General features: G+C 31.2%; 1 protein-coding gene and 1 long non-coding RNA gene across 3 annotated transcripts in view; one reads left to right on the top strand and one right to left on the bottom strand.

Moving 5' to 3' along the window:
- Dpp10 (Dipeptidyl peptidase 10) overlaps nucleotides 1-20,584 on the top strand; it is a 131,637-nt gene that overhangs the window by 97,294 nt on the left and 13,759 nt on the right. For both annotated transcript variants that reach the window (XM_085195365.1, XM_085195366.1), the window contains exons 7-12: nucleotides 6,595-6,737; nucleotides 10,027-10,166; nucleotides 13,284-13,407; nucleotides 14,784-15,019; nucleotides 15,897-16,017; nucleotides 16,366-16,501. In XM_085195365.1, coding sequence (XP_085051491.1) covers nucleotides 6,595-6,737; nucleotides 10,027-10,166; nucleotides 13,284-13,407; nucleotides 14,784-15,019; nucleotides 15,897-16,017; nucleotides 16,366-16,501 — 900 coding nt within the window. The remainder of the gene's footprint in view (nucleotides 1-6,594; nucleotides 6,738-10,026; nucleotides 10,167-13,283; nucleotides 13,408-14,783; nucleotides 15,020-15,896; nucleotides 16,018-16,365; nucleotides 16,502-20,584) is intronic.
- Nucleotides 4,197-5,428, bottom strand: LOC146533395 (uncharacterized). The gene is made up of 2 exons (XR_014878602.1): nucleotides 5,047-5,428; nucleotides 4,197-4,449 (listed from the first exon to the last, which is right to left on the bottom strand). It is a non-coding gene; the product is annotated as an uncharacterized LOC146533395 (long non-coding RNA).

Below are 20,584 nucleotides of genomic sequence, written 5' to 3' on the forward strand. Positions count from 1 at the left end.
TACCCTGATTGTGTCCTGGATACAGCGTCAAGCTTAATGCAGGTCTAGTCTATTATACATAATTAGGCCTACAATTAAAACGTTTGTCGAAATACTTTTTTATTTCGCAATGAAACAGTCACAAAGGACTCTTGAACAATTCACCGATCGGCGCTCTCTCATCGGAAGAATTTTTGCTCGTAATGAAAAATTACCATATAAATGGGTCTTCACGAACACGGGCTTATTTTGTGAATAAACTTCTAACGAATGTTAACGATACGACTTTTATAGGTATATGCATAACTTTTGGCTTAATTAACTAAGGAAATTCTTAAGAAGAAAATAAATTCGTTCGTTTTCAAGTCCTTTTGGGGTATATAAATGATATTTATAGTGAAGTACCTGATGATGAGAAGAGCGCCTACTTAGCATTCCATGTATTCACTGTGTCCATTGCGTTGCAGGGTGAGGAAATCTAGGAGTCACGGACTAACGCCCTAGTGTAGATTTTAATGGTTTTTAATTCTGTCTTATTATCCGAAGTATGTTCTATATAAAATATATGCAGCTTTACTCTTTTTTCCGTAATACAGGATAAGAAGACGGAACCTAACTCTAAGACTTGCCCATTGCCCACTTTTCACTCCATTTTTGAGACATTGCGTGTTGTCTGGCGGAACTGAACGTCACACTTCATTTTCATCCGATATAAAAATAAAATTAGAATATTTGTTGTTCAATTTGGCCTTATGTAATTTGAACTCACACGTATCACTGATAGAAAACATTCCATTTATACCACAATATCGTATTTTTGGCTCGAAATTGTGTTATATGAACACAATTTACTTGACCTACATAACATACGTGACAAGATAAAGAACAATAGATATATTTTGTATCTGGATATTATCCAAATATAAATAAACTTTATTTTTGTTTCTCCGTTTTGTAATATATAATGCATATTTAATATGCTTTATATATAGATATTTGTGCATAAATACAGTAACTATATTAAAAAACAGTATTAGATTACAATTAAACGCTTTTATTGAAAATCATGCAAGTTTTTTAAAAGTAAAAAATATTTAAGCAGTCAACTAGGTATTATATATTATAATTATTATTTTAATATAATTTAATACTTATTATTATTTGATTATATTGTTATTTAATTGTAAATAAAATTTCTTATATGCTCTCCCTTGCCAAGCCTTTTGGCAATTTGGATATATTGTCATTTTGATTTACATATAATTTATATTCTAAATCCTATTATATCCTAAAATTAAAATGATTCTTTAAGCGGCTTAGACCAATTCCTCTAGTACATACTGAATATCAACTTCATGCTGTATCTCACATACAGTAGAAGAGCAAACATTCACTGAGTGGGAATCCAACCCATAATCGTCGCGTGAACAGCCTGATACTACCGCTATGCCACTACAGCCTCAATGTTATTAGGCGGAAAATTAGTAACAAAGATATATAGATTGTTATCATCATGTAATTAGTAACATCTGTACTGTAATAAAACATGAGAAGAGTAGATTATGCGTATAATATATAAATGGGTCTCGATTACACGAAGTGAATGCCCCGAGACCAGCTGTAGGCTATTTGTGTACGACTACTTGTAATACAGGGAGATAGATGTATATTGTATTTCATATTTTATTTGAAAAAAAAGAAGCTCCTATGAGGCTACACTTATAGAAGTTTACTAGTCCCCTCTAAAGAGTTTCTCTGTTCAGGTCCTGGTTCCATCATCAGATCAGCTCGAGGATTCCATAATATTATATTGTCCACCATACTACATATAGCTGCCAAGTTTCTTGTTGAAATAATTTTATTAAATGCGGATTAAATTGAGTTCCATTGATTTTATGAGTACAAAGTTTCAAATCGAGTTCACAAGTGTGTTAACAGTATGTTGCAATTTGTTCAATGTAAAAAGCTCGTGTACTAGAAAGAGTAACTTCAACATTTTATAAATGCGAGATCGGCGTAAAGTATATTTTTTTATAATTATTTTTCTACTAATTATGAATAGGTCAACTCTAACTACAAAATAAAGTTTTGTTTAATTCATATATAAAATATCAAATTTTACTTTTTTATTAATAAACATTCAATAAATGCTTTATACATTTATTATTTATTTATTTATTTTCTTTCACCATGTCTATTCGGACAGTAAAATAAATTCAACATTTCAACAGAAACATCTTTCTACGCCTTATCTAATCTCCACAAAAACAATACATGGCTGACCAAAACCAATCGTGTTTTGTAACAGCGTCGAAGAGACGTGAGCTGAATATAATTCGATTCAATTTACCCGCAGGATAAACATCTAGGCTGTGAAATATAAATCAATATAGAGATGCCTTAGTAGAAATAAGAGGTAGGCTGCTTAATGAAGTCATTCGTGTGAATTTGCTGAAAATTTATTGAGTAATTTTCAGCAAAGCAAGGTTTTTGTAATTTCTTTTAAATAAATAATATCTTAGTTAAATAACACCTTTGAAAAATATAATTAATTCTCTAATTTTATGTATTAAATACTTTTCAAAATATTAAATCTGACAATTGATTATAGATACATCAATATAAAAATATATATACTGACAAAAATAGATTATAGGTAGTATTTGTAAAATTTTTCTCCACAATGAACAACAATCCTTACGTGTTTAGTTTTTTTTATCTTCTCTTTCCGAGTACCCACCAAGTAACTGTAATAGATTCACAACGTGAACTTACTTGTAAATTAATCCATTCTCCATTTTCCGCAATTAACAACTTAATTAATTATGCTTAAGAAGTCGAAATCCAATACCTTGAATTCTTCAAACAACCAAAAAATCTAAAAATAGTTTTATAACTAAACTTTTTACTACATATAACTTTTTTCATATAATTAGTCAAGTTTCAACTACATCAGATTGACGTGTCCTTCCGTCCTTACTTTGCAGAATAAATATTAAATATTAAATAATAAATAAAAATATATCACCCCATACACGCTCGATATTGGCACGGTACATTACGCACGTCGGTGCGTGCATGGCTGCACCGGTTTGATGTCAAACGAGTGACTTATTTATAGATTGTTTATTTATGTGCCGTTAGCTCTCAAGTCTTATATAATTTGCAATAATATTATACAATTATATTATGCTGATTTATAAATACGTTCTATAATCCGTTTACTTAAATAAAATATATGATATTTTTAATTAATTAGAAAAAAATTATACTCGTAGAAAGTAGTTTGAAAATTAAGTAATTATTTTGATTTCTCTATCTATTAATTATTATAAAAAATGAAAAATATAAGAAAAATGTAATGAATAACTAAATATACAGTATATTATAATTAAAACAATAAAACACTTAATAAAAATCCATCAAAAGTTTTACAAATACCTTAAAAATGCCATGCAAAGAGAAACTTAACCAACGACTTTATAACTGAGCGAAACAAAGCTTGTGCTACACAATTCTAGACGCTGAAATATTAATTACAATCTCTGAAAAAGGCAAAAATCTAAAAAGTATTATTCTGAATTCTAATACCGAAGCATAAAATGCAATTTTCAATTTCAATCACGTACAGATCCGATTTGTTTGGTTTCTGCAATTTGGTCTTTAGGTACCAGAGCTAGCTCTTAGCATTAATTTAAATTGCTTTTCCTAGGTTTTAAGAGAGTGATTCATGAACTCGAGCTTAAGCGCTTGCAACTTGAGAGCTTAGCCTTGACTTATTTTTAGCTATTCTTAATATGAAATTAAATAAATATCACACAAGAATTTAAATCATGAAATAGTGCTATTACAAATATTTACAAGAAATCGTTTTATGCTTCTATTGTATGGCATAGTAGACAGAGAGACTTTAGTATTGCGACACTTTACTCTCCGCTGTCCGAAAGAATTTGAGCAACATTTAAATTACCGTATACAAAATAACATTTATGGGTCATAATCAGAAAAGTGGACATTTTCGAATTCGTAACGTAACTGATAAGTAACAACACTGATAATGTTTGTTACGAAACTGATGTCATAAGGCATTATACACAACAAAATAAGAATATTATATCAATAAAACTATTGTTGTTTTTATTTAATGAGAAACAAATTAAAACTTTAAAGATTCAATCGTTGATTTAACAGATTATAAATGTAAGAAAACAACAAAGTGACAATATTAACAATATAATAATGCTAGTTCGTAACGTAATAAACTTATATTTCTAAAGATCACAAAGTTAATGATAAAATTAAATCCACTTTAAAATATATCAAAATTTGAGTTGTTATCACTGGAATTAAGTTTAATTCTTTGTAAGTGTTTATTCCGCATATCTTCATATTTAATAGGATTGGTCTGTTTAAGACGTTCTCTATATATTTTATGTGTTTCAGCATTTGACATAGGAGCCATAACGCTTACTGAAAATAAAAAAATATTTATCAATAGGTATTTAATAATATTTTATGTTTATTGTTTAGATCTTTAACAACGCTAGTACAGAATGTTTTTCTTTTTAAATAAAAGCCTCACCCGCTTGACCTACATATTTATTAATTCACTATCTCCAGAGAAAAAAATAGTAATTACAAAATCACAACTAATTTAAGGAAGAATAAAAAAATGTTTTTAAGTAAATCGGTTAAGCCGTTTCTGAGATAAGCGTGCACAAACACATTAGACAAACAAGCAAACAGGCAAAAAACTTAAAAATCATTATTTTTAGTTACTTTACGTCATCAAAAGTCACCAATTATTTTTTTCATATGCCAGCAATTTTTTTTTTATATACATATCTTCCGATGGTAACGTAATTGTGAACTAGGCTTCATATTTTCTCAGTTTCGTTACGTAACGAAATGTAACAAAATTGAGAATGAAGTCTGAGAAATTCTAACCTTTTTAAATATTTGCTCATAAGCCACGTGTTGCATGTGCAAGCACTGAAGTTCTTTTTTGAGATTTTGTAAAAAGAAGCAAATAACATAAACAAGAAATCGAAATTATAGAATACTTACCAAAATAAAAGCCGTTTATAACCCTGAGATGTAATTTCACGCATTCCCTCTAAAACATTTGAACCCCTCTACTGCTGCGAGAACATTACTGGTTGTAGCTACGACAGCATTGACTTTTACAATAATGGTGCCACAATAAAAACTAATATTAAATACCATTCAAAATAATTGCGTTCATATTTTAATTGTACGTTACTAGCCCTGAGTAACAAAAAAACAATATTTTGGGACAAATTTACTTAATTCATATATATTATTTATTAAATAATGTATCAATAAAAGTAATTCTATTTAATATTATGCATAAAGTAAAGTAATATAAACATACCTGAAATCAAATAAAACCATAAATATTCGTAACAAATCAATTTTTTAAAAAGTAAAGTGGTGAATGGGACACGAAAAATTGTATGGAAGCATTTTGAAAAGTTTTTTGCAACTAACATAAAATACTATTATTAGCCATAATATATTTAAAATATTACAAAAATCTTTAAGTTAATAAGTAAATTTATCTTAAATGGCAAAATATTTAAATTATATTTAAAATTGTATTTTTAAAACGCATTCAAAGTAGCGGGACAAGAAAAGACACAAAATGTACACTTTTTCTGATTATGACCCTTATAAGCTTTGTACCTATTTGTGGCTTGAAGAATATTTGTAATTCAAAATAAAAAATAAATTTAAGAACTAAAACTCAACTAACGAAAATTAATCACTCTCTGAAAGAAAATATTCTCACTTTCTCTTCTTCCTGTTAGAATTAGGACAGGTGGTAGATGACAACGACTGTCAATTTTAGATGAAAATATTTACTTTTTTCTTCGCCTTAGTCGGGTAATAATGTATAATGAAATAAAAATAAAAATTTTCGTTATACCATCCATCCATCCATCAGCCTTTCAACGTCCACTGCTGGACATAGGCCTCCCTTAATTCTTGCCACTCCGTCCGGTCCTGCGCCCTTCAAATCCAGGTTATAACCATTGTATATTTATATAAATTTAAATTAATTAATCTAATTAAAAAAGTGTTCTTTATTTGTTTTTTACGACTCGACCCTTTATAGCTTCAAGTGGCGGTAATGAAATTTGGCACGTCGCGTCGCGTCGCCTTGGTGGTCTCTAAATAAAGTGATTTTATATAACTCAGTTAACTAATTAAGAAAATGAAGTACTTCCAACTCTTAAGGAAAAGTCTACGGGATTTATTAAAGAATACCTTTAATGAAGGGTTGACGCTCGTAAAATCTTGGTTTTTTCATACTTGTATTAATATCTTCGTACAATACCCTAAAATTTTACAGAACTTTATTTTTATGGAACGTGGCGCCAACATAAGTGGAATGGGATAAGTGATTCCTTTCTAAGTCTTCACTTTTTAACTAGCTTAGAAAGGTTATTTACTTCTAAGCCGACAGAACATTTATATTGTAAATGTTTTCCAAAATGTAATTTGAATTTATTATTTAAAAGCTAAACTTTATTTATTTATTTTAAAAAGTAAACTACAATTGTTTCATTTACAGCAATTTTCTTGTTACAGTGGAAATTTTGAAGTCCCGAACAGCGTTATGGATGTCAGCGGACGGTCACATGGTGCTCTACGCCACATTCAACGACACTCTGGTCCACGAACAGAAGTATCCCTGGTACGGAGCCGCTTTGGATACTGATGATCCGGCTAAGGTATTTATTTTTCTTTAAAGTCATAGTTACATAATTTTATTTTAAAATAAGAAGCTACATGCTTTATGTTTTGGACGTCAAATAATTTACCACCAGTTCACTAAAGTTAATGCCTCAGACTTTATATAATCTACACCAAAGATGGTTAGACGCTGAGCTCCGCCACTCGACAATCTATCAGAATTAGACCAGAAAGAAGCTAAATAAAACGAAAAGCAAAAAGGGGACAAGGCACTTCTAATATATTTTTTAAAAAACATAGTGTGTTTTGTTTCACAACAAACAAATGCGTTTATTACTTGGTTAGTTCTCGCTTCGTGCCAATTTTCACGCAAATAATCAATAAAAAATATTTAGTGGAAGTACTCGAACTTGTTATTCAAAAGACCCCCATTCACATCGTTCTATTTAAAATCTCATACATATTTATCAATTTACTTGAACTATAAAATTACTTAAATCATAAAATCGCTGTCGTATGAAAGTGCAGTATAATATTGATATACCACGCGAGTGGCAAGCCAATTTAATTTTGCAAAGTAAACGCTTTGTCCTAATATTGTATAAAGTTTAAACCCAGAGGCTAGAAAGAATATGAATAGACTATGCATAAAGAAGATTAGGTCGTTCATTCAAGTAGGCGAAGTATCGTTTGAATAAATCAGACCAAAATGTGATGAATATTTTAGTATTTTAGGTCTAAATATATAGTATCTATTACTTATGCACGATTACAGAGCGCGGCGTTGAGTTGAAAACAGAAAACGGAGAGCGGTAAATCGTGACACTGGGTTCCTACATTGTCTTGTTACCAAAGCAAGAAAATGAAAGTAATTAAGTTCCTAAATGGGAATCAAACTCCCAACCAACTCGTTTACAGTTAGACGCTCCGACGGAGACCACAACGACTACGAAATATATCTTAAATTTACTTTATCAGAATAAAAATACAAATTTTAATAAAAGTCTAACTTTACCATCTTGTTTTAGACAAACGATATTGCCGTTACGTTGGCATGGTTAATCAATTCGTAGGTAGAGTACTTCCTTTCAATATTCCTCGTGCCATTTCTTTGATATATTGTAGAGGCGTGTTATTCTGAGCAATAGAATATGTATGTATGTTATGAATTATTAGGCATTTTAACATAACTAAAAATCAGCTTTACGCTGTAGCAGAGTAGGCAGAGGGAATATAGTTTTAAAACTCTCTGTTCGCCATTTTCCGCCGATTTTTTGGATTGCAAAATCCTGAAAACCATTGTTATCAATTTAAATAAAAAAAGTACATTTTTTTCATATTGAAATTTTTCTTTAAAATCTACAAGAACCTTGTCAAATATAACTAGTAACTTCTACCAAAGATTAACAGACGATGCAAATATTTTATTCTCGCTACACGCTGGTATATCGGATAAAGCTGGAATTCGAAGTGAATACTATTTGGAACTTTAAAAATGTAAAATATCTTAAAGTTGCAGCACAGCTCTCGACGTGTCATGATCGAGTGTGCTTTTACATGAAACTTCTGAGATTTTTCAAATATCTACTAAAGTCTGTAGCTTCATGCATCACTTTGAGTATAGATTTATTCATCTCGAGGGCGATCATATGTATTTAAATTATTTTTATTTACATACAGGTGTTTTACCTTCCATTATTCTAATTAAATGTTTTAAGGATCTGCTAAGAATTTCCAATTTAGTATATAGACCAGTCTGTCCAAACGGGGTGTTAAACCATATTATTCGTAATGTCGGTGTTTCTTTTAATGGAAAAAGTTCTCTATTTTATAATCTACGACTAAAAATGAAAATATATAAAGAGAAAATTGAACTAAACCGTAACTAAACCTATTTAGGAACCAACAAAGATTTTAGGTCTTACACTGAAGTTGTAAAAATGGACTGTTCCTTAAAAACTATTTAAATAGTGTAGGTATGACTATGTCTCAGTAAAGATGTGTTTCTGCCGCCTAGGGTCATTAAGGTCAGGTTCAAATTGGTGTATAATACAAGCATACATCACAAAAAATTACAAATAAACCTATATTATTCTATCATCCAAATATCAACTCAACGTATTGAATACTATTTAAATTGTCAAATATAGTTTTAAATAGCAAAACGGTGGGCAAAGTTCAAAATTGAATTCCAATATTATTTTGTGCTCACAGATTTTTATGTAGTACATTTTGATTGAAATATAAAATGGAGTCTATTTATTTCCAGTTACTACGCGCGTCACGTTTCTGAATTTACAAAACTAAAAAAAACATCTACATAGCAGTATTTGAACAGTGAAAAATACAAATGTTTATTTTAACACGCTTTTATTAAATGAACGTAATTATTTAATTTTGTAACTATATAATAAACTTTAAGAAACTAAATTTGACTCACATATAATAGTTCTATAATTATGGAACTTGGCAGCTATATTACTATACTCTATATAACTGCTAATGTATCTGAGGTTCTTAGGAACCAGAACCTGCAGAACCTGAATAATGGAATTCTTCAGAGGTTACTAATAAACCACTGGAATTTAATATAGGTAATTTATAATTTCGAATATATTGTATAGACCCGAAACTCGTTTGCTGAGTAAGGAACGGAGAGTTTTATCACTAGGTTCCCTTTGCGTACTTTATACTCGGGATAAGGTTGCAATATATTTTTTATCATTTCAGGTAGTTTGTGTTAAAAATATAAAATAATATCGCGTTAGTGCCGTCACGTACCACCTTTGCGGCCAAGATAAATGATGTTACGTCAACCAATCAATTACCTACAATGATATTTTCTTTAAATTTTCGCCAAAAGTTTCTTCTCACGCGATGGTCGCAGTCGTAATTGAATTTCTGTAAATGTAATAAACGTTCCCGGGATTGTATTTTTTTTTGTATTTATTTTACAAAATTAACTTGATTTCGTTTTTTATTGTTATATAGGATAAATCCTTTCTTTATGATAATACTTTAAAGTATACTTAGAGTCATTGGTGTACAGTGGATAATATAACTTCTATGTATAAACGTGAGAAATAAATAAAATAATCAAATAGATATTGAACCCACACCGTTGCGCTTACAAATCAGACGCTGTGCCACTGCGTCACGACGGCCTAAATTTTGGTAAAAATGATGTGCTTAGTGTTATATAGTTCGGGAAATTTAGAATTTTCTGAACACGTTTCTTATAACTTCTATGAGATTTTACGTTTATTACTAGAAATATAGCAAAATTATAGCATAAGTATCTACAATTTTAATACTTTTTGCCCGTAGACATATCCAGAAATCAGAAGCGTCAGATATCCAAAACCGGGCACAAACAATCCGGTGGTTAAACTGACTGTGGCGGACATCGCGGACCCCAAGCACATCCGGACGCGGCATCTAACGCCCCCCAAGGTTATCCTCGAGGGGTGAGTTAAATACAGCTTAACTATCTTTGAGGTTGAGTAAAATGAATTAATTATTATTGAATTCATACTGAATTTCAGTATTACACAATGGATTTTTTTTACTTATTAGGCAGAGGGAACTTGGGAACATGGTGTTAAGAGACTCTGTTCCCATTAAGACATTTCCATTCCTCACTTTCTGCCGAATTCTCGGAGCATTTTGTGTTGAGTAGTGGAACTTAACGCCGCGCTTTGCCTCGACACCAGAGCGAAGAAATGAATTGCATGGTATTATAAACAAATTTAGTTAATAAGAGGTTTATAATTAAGTTGGTGAATGTTCGAATCCGAATGAGTTGATCTAGCAGTACTTTGAAGTATATAAGATGCAAGAAGAATGTAAAATATTTTAAACGTAATGAAAAAACTATGAAGATATATTTATAGATTTTGTTAGTATGGTTGAAAACAAGACGGTTGTGAGCTCGATTCCCACTTGAGGGAATGTATTATTTTAATTTTCTTAGTCTTGGTAAAGCAGGGTATTGATTCCCACTACATAATGACGCTAACTTTGTGGGAAAAGAAAAAAACAGCACAACATTACTAGGTTACCCTTAATTACATTATTTGAGAATAAGAACGTATATTAAAAGCTTGTAACGTAATAAAAATAATATATTAAGAATATTTTTAGCTAAATTACTATTTCTTTTAAATCACTCATGCTATAAACTTGTTAGGTTTTCCAATCTCGAGGTTCCACACCACGCCGAGTACCAAGCCCTGGGGATATCTCTCCCTTGTTCTGTTTCAATTAAATCCAACAAAGCACATGTTCATTTATAATATGAATTTTATTATTAATGGTAGTTCTGTTGAAGAAATTTATTAATTTTAGGTATAGGAGTGACGTAAATAATATTCTAAAATTGGTTAATATCGTTGTAACATTTTCAAATCGTTCTTCCATGATTAGAAAGGCAAAATGCTTTTTGCCCAGAAGCGCGGTTTTAAAATCCTATAACGTTCAATATTTTACATATTTAAAAAAAATGTTTAATATTTAAAGTAAGTATAACTTTAACAAAACCCAAACTAGTGTTAATTAATGATAGAAGCCTTTTAAATTACGATCATTAGTTATTCTAGAATATGACACTAGTGTTAGGTACATAATATAATTTTTATTTAGCTTCACGTTGTATTCTGCACATAGCAATTTACGTCAAAGTAAACAAACTAGAGAAAGACGACTATTATTTTATAACATTCAAGCAGTTTTCCTTGTCTGAATAAACAAAACGCAGAAAAAGCAAAGAATGGAAAATGCAGTGATATTACTAGACTTTTTTATCTATTTATCCTACAGATTACTAAGACAAGATAAAAAAATGTGTATATACATGTTAGATCCCTAAAAACCCTACTTATACAGGGTGGAAGAGGCAGCGCTCCTTTTACTGAAACTGTATATAGGGTAAAATATTTCAAACCCAGAATTAAAAAAACTAATCCAGGTACCTCAAAAGTTTGGACGTAGGATTTTTTTTTCATTTCACGATTTTTATCCATACTTGTATCTCGTGTGACGCACACATACGTATGCGACGTTGCCGCTTTGACAGGTAAGTGTGTGCGTGCCTATGTTATACTTTACAAATGGCGTTTTATTTTAAAACGATAATTTTATTATTTATTTTGTTAATAATAACTTTTTTTAAAAAATAACTTTTTCATTTTTGGGAATTATTTTTTTTCTGAATTATATTAGGCTTTTATAGAGTAGTTAAAACTGTGGTTTCATTTAAAGTGGTGCTGACAATTCCATCCTGTATAGTTAGTATAGTTAGGTATATTAAAAAATTATTGACTGAATCTCGATTTCCTAAAACTATCTCTGCGACCATTGCTGAAAGAAAAATCTTCAAAATACACATTTCATATATTTTAATACAACATTGTGACAAAAATATATTCGTATCGCATCGATATAAAATAGTATTTGAGGAGTCTGTAGCGGGCAGCCGGGCGGAAATTCTAAACAGACCCGACCCGCCATTAGGGGCAACTCCGCAGGTCGGGAAACTTTCAAATTGGAGCGAAATTCTAACAATAGCCATTGTGATGTTTATTTAAAATTATTACTTAGTTTTAAAGTAAAAAACTATGAAGCTATTAGCTATTATTTTTCCTTACTTTTATTGTAATTTTCAAAAGTAATGTATCATCTAGTTCAAGAATATTGTATTTCATATATAATTTTCATAATAAGAGTATAAAAATAATTATATCTCCACTTCACTAGAGCAGTGCCCCATTTTTGGATTTATAACGTTAAACATTTAGTTTAAAACAACTAACAAACTAAATTTAAAAAAATGTATAAAATTTTAATACACTGTTCCCATCGCTGCCTGTTTGAAATTTGCCTTTTCTCTCTGTAAACTTTGTTTTGAAATTTCCAACAAACAGTTTAAAACGCCTTTTTTAATTCAGAAAAATGAGTTTCAACATAAAATAAACTTGCGCATTCCGTTGTTAGCGTTATTGGTGCGTTATAATGGTGAAAGCTTTGAGAATTTTTTTGGAAAACCTTCGTTTATTTTATTTTTTTTAATTTAAATTACGTATTACTTAAAAAACTAAACCCGTAAATTATAATAGACATAGAGACAGACATAAAGTATTCTTTTTAAATATAAATAATACGTTGGTCCCAAGCGTTGCCCACATCCCTAATTGACTTATGAGGTCAATGTAGACAACGTTAGGTATTTCTGGTCTTCATAGAGCTTTACGTTGGTAGACTGATACTATAGTCTATAGTTAGTGATGAAAACTGATCACTTGACCTATAGAAAGTAAGTGTGTCCATAACTTCGTTTATGGGCTGGATCTTTGGCTTTCATCAGTTTAAGTCATACATAAAAGGTATATCTTTTTAAAACACTGTTGTTCTATATAATCTGTTCTGTTCTGTTCTTTCTAATAATAATATATAATAATATTATATAATAATAATATTCTATATAATAATATTATAGTATCTTCTACTGACTGACATACTATATACAAAAGAGGGAATCAAACCCTTTAATTATTAATTTTCTAAATAATAAATGTACGTTGTCTCAGGGATTACTACTTCACTAGCGCGCAGTGGGTATCGCTAACGGAGGTGTGCGTGGTGTGGCTCACGCGAATGCAGAACTTGTCCGTCGTGTCCGTTTGTAAGAGCCCCATGTGGCACTGTCAAGAGGTTTGTATTAACATTTATTATGGTATATGGATACATAGCTTTTTTTACGTGTTGAAAGTGCTATTCCACATTTAGAAAAATATTTTTTAGACATCGTATAAAAATTTGAACGTAACGGGATTTGAACCCGCCCAAGTTTGGAAACTGTCCAAGCACTTGACCACTAAGCCATACGAATATTCACATTAAATACGAAAACAGTACTCTACTGCATCTGTAGCTTTATATATTTTCTGCATAAACCCAGTAGCAGAGAGAAGCTAGTGTAAAGACAGTCTTGCCATTCATGATGATGGATGGATGGTGGATGGTACTTTCATATATTACAGTGTAAAATTCAATAGGAGTTAATTTAATTTTGTACTTATGTGCCGCTTATACAATAGAAATAGCTGAAATCATTGTTGAATTGAAAAATTATGATATTTAATTATTATAAAAAAAATTCTTTTTATTATACATTTTTTAGCTTTACGCTGGTTCTTGAGTAAAGCTGGATAGGGAAAACTTAATACCTGCTAAGACTCTCTGTTCTACACATGCTGCCTACTTTCCGAGAGGCAACTCAATACATCTTATCTTGTTATCAGAGCGAAAAAATGTAAATAGTTCATTCCTTTAGTCGTAATCGAACCTACAATCGTCGCGATTACATCCAAAACACCGCACTATTCTACCGTACCACGATGACCTTTATAATAAAAAGAAGTATAATTAAAACTTTTTTTATTCAGAATAACTTTTTATATATATATATCGAGACGTTTTAATATATGTATAGAGGACTTTATTTAAGACATTTTTAATATATTTTATACTGCTATCACCTATCACCTACCAAAGACATTACTCTAAGTTCGAAACACCTTTTAAAGCTTAAAGAACATAGTTTCTTGTCACGTGCGTCTGTAATTCCCAGTGCATTAAGCATTACTCAGTAGCACTCGTTTTATGTTACTTTTATCTCAACATTGGAAAAACTTGAGGTTTTTCTATTTTTATTTTCTTTATAGTACCTACAGTACGAATAAATGCCATTTAAATGTTAAATAAATGTTAATATTTCCTTTTAATTAATAAATTAAAGAGCTTTAAATAAATAATGAAGTAAACTATTTTTTTATATTGAACATTTATATTTTTTTCTAACATTGGCTGTAGTTATCGATTTAACAACGTTTAAAACCCCGAAATTCACTTTCTTACGCTTTCATATATAGCCTTTTATAAATTATACAAGATTAATATAGCACCTCCTTCCCTATTTTTAGGGTTTCGTACCTCAAACCGATTTTAATTTTGCTTCTCGCTATATACCGTAAAAATAATTCATTACACCGAGTGAGAATCTTTCTAAAAATACAAATTTTTACCAGGTATACAGGATATTCTCCGGCACTGAAGGCTGGGTTGAATCAGCTCCTGCGCCGCTATGGTCATCAGGGGGAGGTGCGTTAGTTACCCTAGCTCCAGTAAGAGATGGACCAGCCGGGCTGTTCCGCCATGTTGTACGAGCTGAGCATAACGCTCACGGTCCACGAGCTTTGCCTCTTACTCATGGTAGCTTTGATGTGGTGAAACTTTTGGCTTGGGATCATGGGAACCAGCATATGTAAGTTGTTTGGTTATGTGTTCTAATAAATAATGCTCTTCCTATAGGTTTGCTATCGAAGTCTTGAAAAAATAATATTTATTTAAATATTCATATTCAAAGATTAAGATTTACTCCGTTTGAAAAAAACTATAACATAATATTATTCAATTATATCGAAACATTAGAAATAATCAAAATGATTTTCACACGTTTCTAATACATATTTCTGTAACGGAATGCAAGCTACGTACGTAATAAATGGCTATTCTGATAGCATATTTCATGTACTAATGAATATTTGACTTTTGTATGAAAATATACGTGATTTGGGCAAAAAATATTATGTTGAGTCGCATTTTCCTGTTCTTAATAGAATCCTGAGACCATGGTAGTGCCCGCGGGCGGCGTGATTAGAGACGCTTTCTGCGACACGTCCCTGAAGCTCATTTTTATATTTTTTTATATCATAAATTACAATCTCATCTCTTTAGTTGCACATCAATCCTTAGCATCGAATTTTCGACTTATTACATAAGGAACAACTTATACATATAAAGTAATACTTCCTCAGATCCATGGACTATATTATTAGTTCATGTGATATATCATAATTGTTGCTGAAAAAAATTAAAACTAAAACGATAAAACTATAGGTTAATTTTCCCTGTTCCTCCGAATTCTGGAATTTAACCCTGCGCTTTGCCTCGTTACCAGAACGATGACATTAAAATATTAACTAAATGAAAAATATTAATCGAACCTGTCGCGTTCACAGTCGCACGTTAGGTCCTTGCACCACGACTTCACTATAGTATTTATGTTATTTAAAACAATATAATTTAAAAAGAATATAAACATATGCAAAAATATAAATTAACTGCAAGATTACTTTCAGATATTACTTAGGTACACCGGAGGGCAAGCCGGGACAGCAGCATCTCTACAGAGTGTCGTCGGAGGCCCCTCGGCCTGGAACGCCGCAGAAGTTGCCATACTGCGTTACCTGTAATTCACAGGTCAGTGGAATTTATATAGATTAATCATATTTAATATAATTTATCATTAGATTGAAACATATGATTTTAAAAAATATATAGTTATCGAATATAGAATTCTCTTCCTAGGTATCCTCCTTTTTAGAAAAAGAAGTAAGCTAAAAATTTGACACTGTCAATTTTCATGCAAATAGCAGAATAGACGGAGGAATTCCAGTGTTAAGACGCTATGTTGTGTTATCAGAACTGAACAGGAGAAGGAAATGAAAGTAACTCATTCCCTCGAATGGGAATCGAACCTACAATCGCGGCTTTACAATCAAAGTCACTTTGCCACGATGACTAAAATATATTTTCTCTTCCGTTTAGCCATCGCCATCAATCAATTTAGAATTCTACGGTAACTTGGCGTCGTCCGGCGACAGCGGATGGGATACAGACTGGGATGAAGAACTACCGGCCACTTCCCCATCGCCATCGAAGAAGAAGAAGAAAAAACAACCTGGTGAGTTTAAAATATGTATTATTGTTCTGTTTCATTGAGAGAGTACTGGAAAGTGACATATCACTCTATTTACGAGTATATACAGAAACGTATTACATAATATCTACATCCGTCTTTAAGGCGAAAACACATTTTTTATTAGAAATTAGTTTATTTGATTTTTTAATTAAATATCTAATAAATACTTGGTTCCATTGATATAGATTTACTACCAAAGAATGTATTATGGCAAAAAACACTAAACACACGTTCGTTTTAGGTAATTTTCAAAGTTCGATATTTGTTTATAGATAACACAAAATATCCCAAGTACGTAGCCCTTTCACATTAAAAGTCTAGACACGTAATCGTTCTAAAACCTCTACACTCGTATGAAGCACCGTTTTCCTAGACGAGTGTGATAAATAATATATGTAATACTGTAAGTGTAGTAATGGCTGTACTTTTAGATTTTATTTTATTTTATAACACGTTCAATTCTAAGGTTTTATTTTTTGGTATTTAAGGCCGTCCTTGTGCGAAGGAACAGTTTCTGACTGTCAACGCAATGGTTGCAGGATCGATCCCCATTCGAGGGAACAATTATACTCTTTCTTTTTCGTTTCCCTGTTTTGATACACAAAGCAAGGGGATAGGTGAACTGTGCGAAACAGACTGTTTTACCACCAGGTTTTCCTATCTCTCGCAAGTATGCGGGATACTATGGGAAGCTAAAACACAAGAGATATTTATTACAAGCAACACCCAATTTCGAATATCGTGGCTTGAGTTCGCCCCTGATGAGCGAGGAAATAATAATTCATGACCTCGAGAGGACATCGAACTCATTACCATCATGCTTACTCATCATATTACTCATACGCTGTGCCGCTGTAACACGACGTCCACATGCATATAAAAATAAAATTGAAAAGTAAATTTTAATTTAACTACATTAAAAATACATCAAACGTTGAAAAACATTGAAAAATGTTCACAAAAGACTTTTAGGTAACTTTTATAACAAAAATATCGCGCGTACTAGTTTACATGAAACATTTTCAATTTGTTCTTCAAAGGAAGAAAATGTGATGAAATATACTCTAGCATCAGCTGAATAATAGGTGACACGAATAATGGACGCCAAATTGACAAGTTAGTGTCGTTTTCTTTAAAATTGTTTTTAGAAACGATTTGTAAACTTCGCAATTTATTTTATGAGACTTTAAAAATTATAAATATATATGTAGGTTTTTAGAATTTAAAAAATTTACTCAACAATTATATTTTTTAGAGTTCGTACGTAAAGTTATAAACGGAACCTTGTTAATAAAAATTCGTTGTACGTCTGTCCGTTTGTCTGTCCGTCTGTCACCAGGTTGTATATTATGAACCGTGATAGTTAGACAGTTGAAATTTTCACGAAGTATTTCTGTTGCAGTAAGTTGAATGCGCGAGTCCGACTCGCACTTGGCCAGTGTTTCGTATATTTAAGTCAATCTGTTATATTTTACACAGAAGTTCTAAATATGTTTTATTTTTAGCTTTGGACTAAACGTAAAATGGAAAAGCTTTGGTCTAATTTGCAAATATATAAGTGGGCTCTAACAAACACTTTTGGATCCTTAATTCCCAAGGACACCTGGGGTTTTACATATAAATATTCATGCGACAATCGGATTATCCTTTTATAAGGTCCGCAATAAGGAATAGGTTGTGACTAATATAATACAAAGTAATAGAAATAACGTCGTGACATTATTATTTAGTAGTTTAATGACTCTGTTTAATAATGGCTTACTATTAGACTAAACCAAAGTATGTTAAAATCGATTTTTTAAAATATTTACTATTTAAGATGTTGAGGCTTCAATGGGGTTTTTTAACTAAATGGAATAAAACTTTTTACTAAATAAAAGAAAAATATCATCTTTATATATTTATCGTCATTCTCTCCTTGCTTTTTAAGTGTAATTATACTTCCTTCCGCCTTCTAATTAACTTATTTTATAAACAAATGTATAAGTATAGTATATGTTAAAAATACCTTAAAATAAATATTATTACTTATATGATATCTCCACACTACTATCGACACAAGCCAAAGGCGTCAGCTCCCAACAATATATTACTACGAAGAAGTCACAGTTCCAAACTAGGACGAACTCAGTACCAGAATAGCGTCTACAGTAGTACATTGTAGATGCAGAAATTGTATTAGCACCTCCAGCGCCAAGCGCCCAGAGCACTCCCTAATGAAGTTTTCGACCAATGTCAGTTTGTACGTTTCATTTTCAATTGGTTCAATGAAATAAAACTTTAATTTTATCTACCTAATCTTACGAATAGATTTTTTAATTATAAGTAATGTATTGGTTAGATTTCAGCATTTTTTAGGGCAGACTAACAAACATTGGGTGTTAAGGGACGCTGCCCAGTTATACACTTTTTAACCGTCTTCTATAATAAAATTATTGAACTGTCAATTTAACTGTATTTTTTTATGTATGTTACCTCAGAACTTTGTTCTATAACAACCTTCAATTGCTAAGAAATATATGCTCTGCCCCCTGCCGTGTAATTTTGTTGTAGGAAGACTGATTATTTTTAATCTTTAGAGTTTATCCCGCTCAGCAGGATAGATATAGATAACCTAGTATTAAGTCCATTTTCGACATACCACCCTGATCTCGTAAGATTGCATGGAAAGTGGCAAAAAGAGAGGCGAACTCTCTTTGTGAATTAAAATATTGGTTATATTTTATTCCTATTAAATCCCCTCGAGTCGAAATCGAACCCACAATCGTAGCTTAGGCGTCGTGGCGTCAAAAAAAGATTTTTGTATTACTTTTTACTCAATAAACAAAATTTCACAATTAAATCAAGAAAACTTTCCACTTGGTCGTCCATTATTAAATTATATCAAATACAAAGAATTTATTTAGGTAAGCTTAATTTAAAACTTTTTAATTGTAATGAGCCAGTTATACGCACGTTGACTTTTTGAGCTTACGCTGTATGTTACGTATTCCGTGTCAAGCTTTTAATTAATTGTATTATAATTTATAATTAATTTTATGTTAATTATACAAATTGTAATAATGGCTGTGATAAATTACCAAGTTTTGTGTAAAATTAATTTTGGCATATCACTGACAGTACTTTGTAGGGAAACATTATATTATGTTTAAGCGAAGTAACTAAATACGTACAATTATGTATAATACGTACATACCTTGAGGCTGGTCGTGGCGCAGGGGCATAAGCGTGTGTGTGTAAATGTGACAGGTTGTGGGTTCGATTCCCAGTCGAAGAAATTAAATATTTAAATGTATATTTTCACTTGTAAATTCTGGGATCGAAGCAAAGCGTGACTTTGAGTTTCATCACTCAACACGCAATGCCTCGAAAAGTTCGACAGGAAGCCCCCCTGCCTGTCCAGCTATATGCGGGGTACAGCGTGACGCTGATTTAATTTTATTATTGTTCACTAAAGCAGTGACTTTATTAAATTTCATATTAATATATTAATATTACAGCCGTCTCATACGGCAGTATAACTCACATGTTAACAATATTGTAATATGTCGAGTGTAAAGTTCACAGGTAGCGCAATAAAGCTTTAAGGTTGTTCTGTTTAACGATATGTGATTACTCTAGTAACAAAATAATTGTTTTATCAAGTTTCGTATGAAGATTTCAAATCTATATCTATATTAATACTATAGATATGAAAAACCGGTATGATTAATCTCTGGAATAATTGGTTCAAATTATTATTATTTTATTATTTTAAATATAATGTAGATTCAATTTGCACTTCGTCTTATTTATTCTACATATATTATACCACATAGACGTAGTCTGTACGTTTTGTCAACATTTTTAACTCGAGGAAATGAAATCATTAATATTTTTATTCCTCGCTATGGTAATGGGGTAAGAGCGGTGGTGAGTTCGGCACTCATAAAATGGGAACGGAGTGTTATAACGCTAGGTTCCCAGGTTCCCACTGCCTACCCTGCTGCATATGTGCATGATACAGCGTGAAGCTAATAATAACGTAACAATCTATTATTATTTCTCATTATACACTTATCTCTT

This window comes from Heliconius melpomene, chromosome 12 (assembly GCF_056956725.1).
Source record: "Heliconius melpomene rosina isolate 202511_hmr_F chromosome 12, ASM5695672v1, whole genome shotgun sequence".
Classification (NCBI taxonomy): Eukaryota; Metazoa; Arthropoda; class Insecta; order Lepidoptera; family Nymphalidae; genus Heliconius; species Heliconius melpomene.